Source organism: Sarcophilus harrisii, chromosome 2 (assembly GCF_902635505.1).
Source record: "Sarcophilus harrisii chromosome 2, mSarHar1.11, whole genome shotgun sequence".
Lineage (NCBI taxonomy): Eukaryota > Metazoa > Chordata > Mammalia > Dasyuromorphia > Dasyuridae > Sarcophilus > Sarcophilus harrisii.
Window position 1 is genome coordinate 129,670,177 of NC_045427.1, and position 14,052 is coordinate 129,684,228.

Genomic DNA, 14,052 nt, shown 5'->3' on the forward strand with positions numbered 1-14,052 from the left:
TGTCTTCAAAAAGGTATGTTGGATTAGAATTATATCTATCCACCATACCTCGAATATTAATAGTCTTGGGGTACAATTCTTTAGGGCACAGGATAAACTCTACTTTCCCTGATCATCCCCAAGGACAAAAGTATTATCTAGCTTGCTATTACCACTAATCCTCCTATGGTGTTACACAAAGGACTCACAAATAGCTGATAAAAATGTTTATCAAACAAAGCAGTATATAGAAAAATTAAGGTTATGCAGATTCAAATAACTCAAGAACTCATTAGAGTAAAGGGGTTCTTTGGAAGCAAGACAAAATCTCAGCTCAAACCAGGAAAAGGAACAAACTTAGATTTTATCCTTGGGGAATATATTTTTGTATCAGTTTCAGGGGTTTAAGCACTAGAAATCAGAGGACATTTGGTGGGGCTGATGCTCTTATATGTATATATTTCTGCTAGCTATTTGAAAGTTAGCATTTCTCTCTCACAACCACTTCCCTCAATCTGAAAAGATCACTGTCTTAATTGAAAATTGTATGATTTGAGAGACTCATGAAAAAAAAGATGTTTCCTTCATTCAGGTATACATAGCATTGTGGTTCAGCATTCTCTCAGCCATTCAAGAGTTATGTCTCCTTACATATACACAGTGCACCACCCAACCTGAGTGAATAGAGATATTGAATAATCACTGCTTTGTATTGTAAATAATTCTGTATAATAGACCCAATTTTTAATACTTACTAGCTGTGTGATCCTGGGCAAGTCACTTAACCCCAACTGCCCCAGGAAAAAATACTCAATTTTGTTGACTTGACTAAATCTTTTTTTTTTTTAATTGAAAAAGGTAGATGTATATATATGCAGGGCATTTTCCCTAGTGGTAAAAAAGATACTCTCACCAGCAAACTTACAGTTGATTTCCATGAGGGAAGAGGCAATTGTCAATTAAAGGCAGCTAGGTGGCACAGTGAATAGAGTGCCAAAGTTGAAGTCAGGAAAACCTGACTTCAAATCTGGCCTCAGAAATTTACTAGTTGTGTTACTCTGGGAAACCATTTCATCTCAGTTTGCCTCAGTTTCTTCATCTTTAAAATGAGAATAATGATAGCATCTAGCTCTGAGAGTTGTTATGAGGATGAAATGAAATAATCATTATAAAGCATTTAGCACTGCACCTGCACATAGCAAGCACTATGTGAATATTAACTATTATTAGTATCTGACCTTGGAATACCTAACCTTCTTATTTAAGATATTCACATAGTAGAATGAATTTAGGGCTTGAGAGTAAGTCAAAAAGGATTGGTCACTGAGTCACTATTTTCCTCAAAGGGAAAGATCAATTCTGCTCTTGATTTCTTCTTCCTCTTTTCTGAGTAAATGAGAACTCTGAAAATTCCCTCCACTCTTCATAGTGGAGAGAGGATTTTGTTCTCCTTTTTCATTCCTGATAGCTGGTAGATACTCAGATATGGCAATAATCACATGTGCTATCTAGTTAAGCTTGAGTCTGAGGGACTTTGGACCCCTGGTTGCCCCTTCTGTTTTATATTTCTTTCTCCAAGCACAGGTGAGCAAACATTGTTCTTGAGATGGATTTCTATGAAGGCAGCCCCATAAGTGAGTCCTGAGTTCTTCAGCTCCTAAATCCTGACTAGTACGGGGAATTTTTTTGACTCTTCTAGGGGAAAACTCCTATTGTAAGGAGTATGAGGCCAAGCTAAGCCCTGGCCTGCCAGAAGACATAGACCTTGAGGTAGATATTCAAATTGTACAGAACTGAGTTGAGGATGAAATGATTGTATAGCAGTCTCATAATATATTTCATAGTTTGATATTTTAAATAGTGATATTTTGAAAGAGTATAATGAGATTTGAGGGTTATTATATGATGCTTCAAGTTTTTGTTAGTGTGTATTTTTTAATTTTTTGTGTTTTAAATGGTGTTCCCTTTTGGGAAAACCATAGATAGGAAGCAAACATAAGTTTTAAGTGATTTGGGGGGGAGGGTTCAAAGTAAGAGGGAAAGAGAGAGACAGTGAAGCAAAAGAGGATTGAACACAGTTTGCATGAGCTAGAACTTGAGATAGGGATTCCTTAGTAGGAGAAAGTAGCCCACTGAGTCCAGAACTGGTCTATTGTTACATGAAGTTTTGTTCATATTTAGTTCCTGCTCTCCTGTTGTCCACGTGGAACTGATAGTCCGGTAACCTTTATGTGGTATACTAGGGTAGTAGCACTCAAGTCAGAAGAGCTAAATTCAAATTCCACTTTTGATGCTTACTACTATATGAATTTGGGTAAATCACTAAACCTTCCTAAATCTATATCTTCTATTCAACTCAAGAGACAATAGACTATGCCCTAGGGATCACCATCACCTCAAACAGAAAGATCCTCTATAAGCTCAAGTCAAGACATCACCTTTCTAATGTCATTGGTATTCTTCGAGGATGGGGGAAAAGTGGGATGCTAATACATTGTTGGTAGAGTTGTGAACTGATCCTCTACTGCTGGAGAAACTGAGACAAGATAGAGATGAGAGAGTTTTTAATATTTTATTTGGATTGCTGAGAGGGAGAGATTTTCTGGGACCAAAAGAATTCATTTTTGGTTTCAGGGCTGAATCAGACTTTTGTCTCAAAGAATCCAGCAGCCAATGTGAGGTTCCCATGAAATATATATACATGTGGCTTTCAGGTAGAAAAAAGCAGGGCATGGTAGAGTCCAAACTCTGGTGACAGGGAATCTCCAAGAAGGAACCATCAATCTGGTTCTGACAGGCTGGGGGGTAGGACCATAAATTCTTACAAATTGGGAGGAATTAGGAGACGTCCAGCTAGAGCCAGAAAGTCAGGGACTTAGAAATAGAGGATACCAATTAGGGCATTTGAGATAGGACATCTGGAGTTTTATGACTCTTTTGGATTGTCAGATTTCCCCAGCCCTAATTATCTCAGTCCTAATGGTCAGGAAAGGGGGGAGGGGTTGCAACCAGGGGGATTGAGGCGGAATAATTCAAGGAAACTGAGGCAGAACAATTTAGGGCAACTGAATCAGGATAATAAAAGGGAACTGTAGCACAACAATCCAACCATTCTGGAGAGCAATTTGGAACTATGCCCAAAGGGCTATAAAATTGTGCATACCCTTTAATCCAGTAATACCACTATTAGATCTATATCCCAAAGAGATCCTAAAAATGGGATAAGAACCTTCATGTACAAAAATATTTATAACAGCTCTCTTTGTGATGGCATTTAATCAAGGAATAGTTAAGTTGTAATATGTGAATGTAATGGAATACTATTGTGCTATAAGAAATGATGAACAGGTAGATTTCAGAAAAATCTGAAGTCTTATATAAATTGATGCTAAGTAAAGTGAGCAGAACTAGGAAAACATTGTACACAGTAACAGCAGCATTATATGGATGTTCAACCATGATAGACTTAGCTCTTCTCTACAATACAGTGAACCAAGACAATTCCAAAAGATTCATGATGGAAAATGCTATCTACATCCAGAGAAAGAATTATGGTGTCTCAATGCAGATTGAAGCATACTATTTTCACTTTCTAAAAATATTTTTTGGGTTTTTTTTCTTATGGTTTTTCCCTTTTATTCTGATTTTTCTTTCACAACATGGCTAAAAGAGAAATATGTTCAACATGATTGTACATGTCTAACCTATATCGGATTGTTTGTGATCTTGGGAAGGGGGGAAGGAAATGAAAGAAGGAAGAAAAATTTGAAACTCAAAATCTTGTAAAAATGAATGTTGAAAACTATATTTACATGCACTTGGAAAAAACAAAATACTATTAAATGACAAAAAAAAAAAAAAAGGAAAGAAAGAAAAAAACCTTAGCATAAGTTACCATCCCGCTTCGTGCTGTTCTATATCTTTTTTCCTTTCTGTAGCCAAACTTCTAGGAAAAAACCACTTACACCATAGCTTCCAATTTCCTTTCCTCCCACTCATTTCTCAGCTCTTCCAGTCTGGCTTCTGGTCCCACCACTCAATGAAACTCTTTTCTTCAAAAGTCACAGACATCTCCACTGCCAAATTTAATGGTCTTTTTCTCAGTCCTCATTCTTCTGGATTTCACTGTTTGATACTGTTGAAAACTATCTTTATTCTTCATATACTTCTGAGCCTCCATGGCACTCTTCTAGCCTAATTTCTGTTCTACTTGTCTGACTGCTCCTTCTCAGAATACATTGTCAGATCATTCTACTTCTTCTTCTCATTAAGGGTGGACGGGGTGTCCCTCAAACTCCTCCTAAACCTGCTTCTCTTTTTCTCTGCAATCTCTCTTGATGACCTCATCAATTCCCACAGGCTTAATGATCATTTCTAAGCAAAAATAAATATAATTTAAAAAGACTAATAGTTAACATTTATATAGCACTTACTATATATTAGGTACTGTGCTAAGTGCTTTCTAATTGTAATCTCATTGGATCTGCACTACAACTCTGGGAGGTAGGTACTATTATTATTCCCATTTTACAAATGAGGAAACTGAGGCAGCCTGAGATTGTGTCTTGCCCAAGATCACACAGTTGGTAAAGTTTCTGAGGTTAGATTTGAACTTGGGTCTTCCTAACACCAGGCCCACCTATATATTCAGCCTTAATCTCTGAAATTCTAGTTCTGTATCACTTTTTGGATAACTCTACCTGGCTGCCTCCTAGGCATCTCAGATTAACGTGCCCAAAATGACATTTTTCTCCCATAAACCCACCTTTCTTCTGTTGAAAGCAGCACCAGCTGCTTTGAAATGATCCTTGATTCTTGATTCTACCTTATGGAATCAGTGGTTAAGTCTTATAAATTATACCTTTATAACATTTCATTAAACTGCAATATAAATCAAGTTATTATTATGAATAATAATCACATTCTAATAATAATAAAATATTTAATATGATAAATCATCACCATCCCTTACATTTACCTCTTTCTCTATTCTCATGGTCTTTCTTGCAGCTAAGATTTTACTCATTTAGACTATCACAATAGCTTCCTAAGCAACCTCCCTTCTTCTAGCCTGTTTTTTCTCCTTCAGCCTATCAAAATCTTTTTAAGGATCAAGCCTGAACTTGTCATTCCTTTATTCAAATACCTTCAGTGGTTCCCTAATGTCACTAGAATGAACTTCACATTGGCATTTAAACACCTTCACAATCTGGCTTCCACTTACCTTTCCATATATTTCCTACTTTCTTCCTTCACATACTTTCCATTTCAGTCAAATTGTCCTGCCCCCATTGTTGCCCATATATAACTCTCCATCTCCCATCTCTACTCCTTTACATAGATTGTTTCCATTTTCACTTCTACTTTTTGAGTCCCTAATTAGCTTCCTTCAAGGCATAGCTTAGGGACTTCCTTCTTACAAGCTTTCTTGATCCTCCAATTGTTAATTTTCACCTTTTCCTTGAATCATCTTGTAGTTATCTGCATGTATATACATTTTATATTCCAACACTCCAGTCCTTAAGTAGAATGCAAACCCCTTGAGGCCAGGGATTATTTTTTTTATTCTATAGCCACAGATATTTTAAAACTGTTGCATCACTGTGAATTAAGTATTCAGGGACAGAATTGGGCAGTTTGTCTGGAACATGGAGTAAATGGGAGAGCAGTAGTATGAGATGAAACTCAAAGGGTAAGAAAGGCCTTGAATGCTAGAAAAAGAAATGGGAATTTTATTTGATAGGATGCTGCTGAAGACTTTGGAGCATATAAAATGAAAAGAGGTGAGTCCTTGCTGTGCTGGAAGCTCTAGGTGTCTGGAGGTGCTAGCCCTGTAGATCTCCCTCCCTCTGCTTGCCTGCCAAAGCTAAATCAAGACTGCTTCTTCCTGTTTCTTGGCACTGAGATGGGCTTCCTAGAGCCCTATGAGTAGGAATTTGGTGCTGCCAAACTGTACCAGGGATGGTCTTGCAGTCTACCCAGGCTATTTCTGGGACAGTTCTAAGTCTTAGGGAAAGTCTATTCTGCTCTGAGTGACAAGGAGAAATGGCCTATGCATCATCACGGAAGGAATTGTAGATAAAAAGTCCAATATGCTCAACCAGAAGAAAGACTGGTTGTCCTTTTGGAGGCTATTCTTTCAAAAGGTACCCAGAGAAGTACATAGATTCTAAAAAAAAAAAAAAAAAAAAGTTGATTGACATTAAACACACATATGAATTTCAAGAGAGATACATATCAAATTGAGGAGCTTGTTTTGTATATGGAATAAATGTATGTGGGGGGAAAAATCCCACTGGATCTCTTTATATTAAAAAAAAGAATAATGAACACCATCCAACAGACCATCAGAATCTGGGAAAGTGGTACCCTACAAAGAAGTTCTAAGCATTTTGTGTGTATGTCATGGACCCCTTTGGCAATCTGATGAAGCCTATGGACCCCTTCTCTGAATTTTGTTTTTAAATGCATAAAATAAAACACATGTGATAATGTATGATAATATATATGTATATTTCCATTGGTTTCAGGTCTTCCACAAAAGTTCTTCAGGAAGGGGAATTAAGAATAATATATAATAATAATAATGGTAATAATAATAATAATAATAAAACACAAATAAATTGAAAAAGTTATAAATTCATGGGCCCACGTTAAAAATTTCTGTTCTAAAGCTTCTTTCAAAGAATCAAAGCAGAAGGCAGAGATAAATGCAAGGGTTCAAGAAAAAAAAAAACTCAAAAAGCCACAGAAAGGATGAGAAAGGAATTAAGCTTTAGTGGAAGCCCAGATGACCCAAACCTGCTAATTCAAAGAGCACAAAAGATCAAAGAAAAATAAACGGATGGGTTTTTACTGGCTTAGACAGAAGCAAAGTATTGTAACTCTTTTTAAAAAAATAGAGAAAAAAATTAAAACAGCTATTAAGAGAGGAAAGAAATAATAGAATATAGTAGATTGTGGTCCTTTCATTTAATTGATACTGACCTGGCACTTATCTGAACAAAAAAGGTAAAATCTTTTTAGGAAGAGGCAAGTGGTTTCTTCTGGCCAAAAGAGACTCCATCAATGACTGATTGGTGAATAAATTATTTAGAAATTGCTCTATTTCATCTTCTGAATAAATTATTTAGAGATGATTCTAGGGAGTTATCTATTATTTCTATGAAATCTCCCTACTGGCTTTGGTTCTGAGAATATATATATCCATGAGGCTTATGCAAAGGGAGTTCTACTGGAACTATTTAGCTTCTTGGTCCAGTTTCCTTTAGGATGCTCTTCCAGCATTTAGGGAAGACCAGAAACTTCCATGAGAACTCACTTGACAGACAATAGTGCTGTTAATTAGGAAACTACTCACATTAGGGAAAGGAGACAAAATTCTCAAAGCAATTAGTGAACAGCTTTGTTCTAGGAACTTAGATTTATTTGCATTGATTTACAACAAACAAGATTTTCTTTCTTTTTTCTTTCTTTCTTTCTTTCTTTTCTTTTCTTTCTTTTTTTCTTTCTCTTTAGTTGATTTTATATTTTGCTCTATTTGGTGTTTGCAAATATTTCAAGAATTTTTATGGAAAGTTAAATCTGTATGTCATCAACTGGTAAATCCTACTGAAAAAAACCAAAACCAAAATAAATGAAAAGAGTCAAGGCACTTTAAGGAGTACTGAGAAATGTATCATTTACATATATGTCCTGATATGCATTTTATAAGTGTCTATTACATGCCAGGCATTCTGCTAAGTGCTGAAAATAAAAAGAAAAGGAAAAGGCAGTTCTTGCTCTCAAATTCAGTCTTGTGTCCTCGGCTTAGAGATGAGAGAGATAGTGTGGACTCTTAATTCCTTCTCCTGGAGAACTTTTGTAGGAGACCTGAAATCAACAGAAATCATAATACAAATGGAATACAGCTTGGTATGACTCTGTTATTCTTTTTTTTCCTTAACTCTGAGGAAGGATATTTCTAGAAGTTTAACAAAATAAGTTTTCCCTAATTATTTCTCTAACAGAATGAAATTATTCAAATTATCCAGTATGATTTCTCACAACATCTAGCTTAGATGAGAAAAGAATGCCCAGATTCTCCCCAAGTATTATTATATAACATGAAGGAAAAAATTGAAGTCTTTACTACATATTCAGAATCAGAAAAGAAAGAAATTTGGACAAATCAATTAATATGGAATTCCAGTTTTTAAAATTTTACTAATCAGGAATCTATTTATTAAGAAGCTTCATCAGGCCTTGCATAATACATACACACAGAGATATCTGTACACACATATACATTCACACTTGTACAATTAGGTTGCCCCACTTATAAAGGGAGCCCAAACCTTGGTGAGTCACTGAGAGGGTTAGTAATCAGCAGTTTATGTTTTGTATACATGGAAATTTTCAAGAAAAAAAAATCCCACTGGATCTCTTTATATTAAAAAAAAAAAAAAAAGTCTAGGGCAGAGCAGCTAGAGCTGTGGATAGGGCACCAGCCCTGAAGTCAGGAGGTCTTGAGTTCAAATCTGGTCTCAGACACTCAATACTTCCTAGCTGTGTGACCCTAGGCAAGTCACTTAACCCCAATTGCCTCAGCAAAAAAAAAAAAAAAAAGTTTAAAAGTCCTTTATATCATGAATCCATTATAATTCTAAAATCTTATAGTGTGGAGTGATCTTGAGATATTCTTATTGTCTTTGGGGAGGCAACTAAAAGGTATTATGGACAGAATACTTGACTTGGAGGCAGGAAGGACAGAATTTTACACATTAACTGACTCAAAGCAAACCATCTCTCTCTGGATAATAATAATGATATTAACATGTGCTTTAAGGTTTGCAAAATACTTTAAAATATTTAAAAATTTTGAGTACTATTTCATAGTCCTTTCAAATCTGTTTCTCACCTACCTCACAAGGTTGTGAGGATCACATAAAATACATATACACATCACATACTTATATATATGTATATGTGTATGTGTAGATAACTGAATGGCAGATTGCATAGAGTGAGTTCAAATATGACTGTCATTCCACTCCATTCTCAATTCTGTTGCCAAAAGAATTTCCTTAAAGAACATGTCTTACCACGGAGGCCAGTGGTCCAGTGGATAGAGTGACGGACCAGGAGTCAGGAAGATTCATCTTCATGAATTCAAATCTAACCTCAGACAAATACTTACTAGCTGTTTGAGCAAATCATTTAATCATAATTAAGTTTGCCTCAGTCTTCTGATCTTTAAAATGAACTGAAGAAGGAAATAACAAACCACTCTAGTATCTTTGCTAAGATTTTTGGAAATACAAAACCAAAAAAAAACGTGTTAGCTAAGTAGCAGTTACTAAAGCTTGGTAAGCCAGTCATCTTTAAGGGCTTTTGAGACACTAGTCACCTCCATATGGCAAAGTAGCATCAAGGGAAGTTTGGTTCACTATGTACTTATTAATATATCATTAACTTAAACTCTTACTCATCATCCTGCTTTTCTTTGTGAAAGCTAAACTCAGTATTAATTAATTCTGAATTTTCCTTTGTCCTTATAGCTTCGCTGGGGTTCAGTTCAATAGCAGAAACTGAAGATGCCCTACTGAGGAACTTATTCCAAGGGTACCAGAAATGGGTTCGCCCTGTATTGAATGCCAATGATACCATAAAAGTGTATTTTGGGTTAAAAATATCTCAGCTCGTAGATGTGGTAAGTAACTATCACTGGAAATCTTACCTCCACTCCCCCCCAAAAAATAGATTCATTAACCTGGTAGTTTGACTAAGATTTAAAAATAAATTGTGAAAAAAAAAAGGTTCATTGAAATTCTTGAAGGTAAAAGGGAATAGTCTTGTGGAAGGAAAATTGAGTTGGGCAATCATGGTTAAGAGCTATTGCTTGAGGTTGAGAGATGATATTGAAAATGACCCAAAGAGGATATAATAAAAAGAACCCTATATTTGATTCTTTTGAGTCAGATTCAATTTTGAGTCTGTCCCTTACCACTTGTGTGACTGTGGCCAAGTCATGTAAATTCTCTGGGCCTCCTTGGCTATAAAAAGTGATGTTTATTCAAATATAACATAATCCATAAGGTCTCTTCCAGTTCTAAATATATGACTTAGGGCTAACATACCTATTTCATGAAGGAATTGAAGGAAGCAGAGAATACTAGAATTGATCTGACCTAGCATAATTACCATTCTTCCCAGTGTGTCTTAATTCTGCTATGTTCAGTTCTAATTCCATCACAACACAGCTTCTTTTTTTTTTTTCTTTTGGTTGGTTTTGCTAGGAATTAGTCCAAAATAAAGAACTGAGCAAAATAGGGAAAGAGACATTTTTATTTTTCCTATTTTAGGGTAGATAATATACAGAGCACTATCTGTGGTGAGGGTCCCCTAGAAAGTAAGACTTACTAATAGACCTTCAGCCCTATTAGCTCATCTTTTAGGGACTCTTAATTAAGACATTCCTCTTACTCAAAGAATACACTAATCTATATCTTTGCTTTTCCCTGTAACTACAAGGAGCATATTTTCTGAGCTCCAAATTTATAAATTGGCATACAAGGTGTAACAAAAGATATTCCTTTGGCAAAACTTTGTTCACATTTTCTTTCCTTGAAATGGGTGCTAGGTATGGGATATATGCTCGTGATGGCTGCTTTTCACCATTTTAAACTCAAGCATCTTAGCAGTTGGCAAATTACTGAGAATGAATGAAAATAGTTATTTCTGTGGAGTTCTCTAGACCCTTCCACAGATGCCATTTAAATAGAAAGTGATCTTAGACAAATGATGACCTCATATAATGTTCTTTGTTTCAATTGACATGTTCTTTTTCTTATCAATTTCCTAGGATGAAAAGAATCAGCTGATGACAACAAATGTATGGCTTAAACAGGTAACCTAAAAATAAAAAGGTAACAAATAAAGAAAGGCAATTATTCTATGGAAGGATTTATAATTAGATTTTTTTAGGATAAAGGAAAGAAAAAATGCTAACAGGGAGCCTTGAGACCATTTAGCCTAAGCATTTGTCCCAATTCTTAAATCTCAACACTCTCCCAATTCATTTCAGTAAAACTCAATAATCATTTATTAAGTGCTAACTCTGTGTAGAGCAGTATGCTACGTGCTGGGAGGAGAAGGGAGATATCCAACATTTAGATAGGATGCAGTTCTACCTTTCTGGAATTTACAGATATAAACACAACAGAGATAATAATGCAAACATTACATAATAAATGCGTCGTGCCCATGCAAAACCATGGTTATTCCTGAGGTAAGAAGGGAATCAGGAAAACTTTCTTTAGGAGGTAGCATTGGAATTGGTTTTTAAAGGACTGGGTAGCACTTCAACTAGAGAAGAGATGATATAGCATCTCATACCAGGATGGGGAATAGTCATGATTTAAATAGAGTTGAAAATCCCTGAATAGGACTATGCTCTTACGTTTGAAATTCAATTAGATTTTTGCTTTACCCAATAATGAATGTATTGCTAAGGAATGGGTCCAAACCTGTGATTTCACTCATTTAGGGAACTGAAGAAAGTGGAAACTCGTTCTTCCAATACAAGGTGGTAGCTTCTCTGCAAATAATAAATCATGTTAGATGTCATATGTGTAATAGGTATCATATTTCTTGCTTTCTCAATGGGTGGGGAAGGGGGTGGAGGGAAAGAGAGAATTTAGAACTAAAAATATAGTCTTAGAGAGTTACCCAGATCATTGTGAAGTTAAGTGGCTTGCCCAGGATCACACAATGAGTATGTGTCAGAAGCAGAATTGTACTCAAGCCTAGCTGGCTTCCAGATTGATTTTCTATCCACTATACCATGGAGTATCTTAACAAGCCATAAAATAACATGTCAAAAATTCAAATAAAAATTCAAATATTTGAAATGAACATAGATAACTTTAAAATAAAAAAGTCTGCTTAGTCTCACTCTCCAACTCCTGCCACCTCTCTCTCTCTCTCTCTCTGTCTCTCTGTCTCTCTCTCTTTTACTCACTCCCACTTTCTCCTTCCCTCCCTTTCTTTATCTTCACTCTCATTATGTCTTTGTCACAGTTTGTGCGTCTCTCTTTCTCTCTCCCTCCCTTCCTAGTTCTCCTTCCTTTCCTCCCTCCCTTTTTTCTTCCTCCCTTCTTTTTTTCTCCCTTCCTTCCTCTTTTTTCTTCCCTCTCTTCCCCCCTCTCTCTTTCCCTCTCACTTTTTCAGATAATCTGCAAACAAATATTTAGGAAAAATACTAAGGTAGTACATTAATTTTTTCTATCAATTAAGTCTAATGAAATAAATGATATTCTGGTGTCATAATGCTCAATTATTTCTACTGACAAGCTACAAAGTTGCATGTACACCTAGGTAGGCAGGACTGATAAAAGATGTGGGTTTGGATCTCAAATCTGCCACTCCCTAGCTGTGTAATATTGAACAAATCTCTTCATCTCCCTGAGCAACGTTGTTCTCATATGAAAAAAAAAAAAATAGGTTAACTAGTTGATCTCCAAGATCCCTTCTATCTCTGAATCCTATAATCAATCATCTGATTGACTTATTATTGACTGATACCTCTGTCAGTCAATGACAAAACTGGAGAGAGAAAGGACTATTGTTCTCACCTTCCTTTTTTTTCATGTTATCTTTCTAGGATTCCTAACCCAGATGAAACATCCTGGGATATAATTTTTTTTAATCTGAGATTTATATAAATATATATACATATATTAGCCAGATAGTGCAACAGATAGTATATATAAATCTTTAATTTCCAAAAATGGAAGAGAACAGAGTCTGAAATTCTAGGCCAAATGAGTTTGACTTTGACTCGTGGGAAAATTCTAGAACATATTATTAAAGGGAGAGTTAGTCAATCTCTAGAAAGGAAACAATGATTACAAAGAGCCAATATGACTTTACTAAGAATAGGTTATTCCAAACTAACCTTATTTCTCATTTGACAGGACTACTAAACTGGAAGATCAGGGGAATGTTGTAAATATATTTTAATTGGGTTTTACAAAGAATTTGTCAGAGTCTCTCATGCTTTTCTTTTGAACAAGATGGAGAAATGTAGATTAAAAAATAGTATAATTAGAGGTCTTTGGAATTGGTTCAATGGCTGGAAAGAGAAGAGTTGTTATTAATAGAACTGTGACAACTTGGAAAGAAATCTCCAGTAGAGGAATCTGTGCTTGACACCATGGTGCTGGGCATACTATGCTGTTTAACATTTTTACTAGTGACTTGGATAAAATTATGGAATGCTTGTCAAATTTGCAGATGACACAAAGCTTAGAGGACTAGCTAAAAAATCATACAACCAAATATCAGGATTTTTAAAAATCATGGTTGGCTAGAATGCTGAACAAAATCTAGTAAGATTAAAGGTAATGGTAGTAAATGAAGTCTTAAACTTGGACACCCCCCCCCAAAAAAAAGCACACCATTTTTGCTAGTACATAACAGGGAAGGCATGGCTATATGTAAGTTCTGAACAAGATCTGCAGTTTTAGTCAATTGAAAATTTGATGTAAGCTAATCAGATGATATGGCAGCCAAGAAATTTAATACAATCTTGGGCTGAATTAAGAAAGGTATAGAGAAATCATCCAACTATCCTCTGATTTGGGCAGATTCCATCTGGAGCATTATATTCAGTTCTGGGTGGCACATTTTAGTATGGAATATCAATAAACTGAGGAATACCCAGAATTTGGTAACCATGATATCAAAGGGCTTCTAATTCATGTTCTTTGAGGTTAGGTTGAAAGAACTAGAGATCTTTAGCCTGAAGAGAGGAGACTCAAAGAAAACACACTAACTGTCTTCAATGGCTCCATAAAAGAAAGTGAATCCTTTTCCTGGATTCATGGAGCTAGATTAGGAGCAATGGATGGGAGTTGGAATCAAATCAAAAGAAGCATCCTCAAAGCTAAAGTTTTTCCAAGAAGAAGCAACTGTCTTGGGTTGCAGATGGCTCTGGGGGCACTGGCAAAACATATAGTTGGTATAAGCAGTCAATGACATATTCTATCAATACCCCTCATTGGAGGTGTTCAAGCAAAGATTGGAAGAGAG

General features: G+C 35.7%; 1 protein-coding gene across 1 annotated transcript in view; it reads left to right on the forward strand.

The window, feature by feature from the left end:
- CHRNB3 (cholinergic receptor nicotinic beta 3 subunit) overlaps nucleotides 1–14,052 on the forward strand; it is a 38,371-nt gene that overhangs the window by 6,173 nt on the left and 18,146 nt on the right. Inside the window, exons 2-3 of the mRNA XM_031950784.1 lie at nucleotides 9,519–9,670; nucleotides 10,823–10,867. Of these exons, the coding sequence (XP_031806644.1) occupies nucleotides 9,519–9,670; nucleotides 10,823–10,867 (197 nt within the window). The remainder of the gene's footprint in view (nucleotides 1–9,518; nucleotides 9,671–10,822; nucleotides 10,868–14,052) is intronic.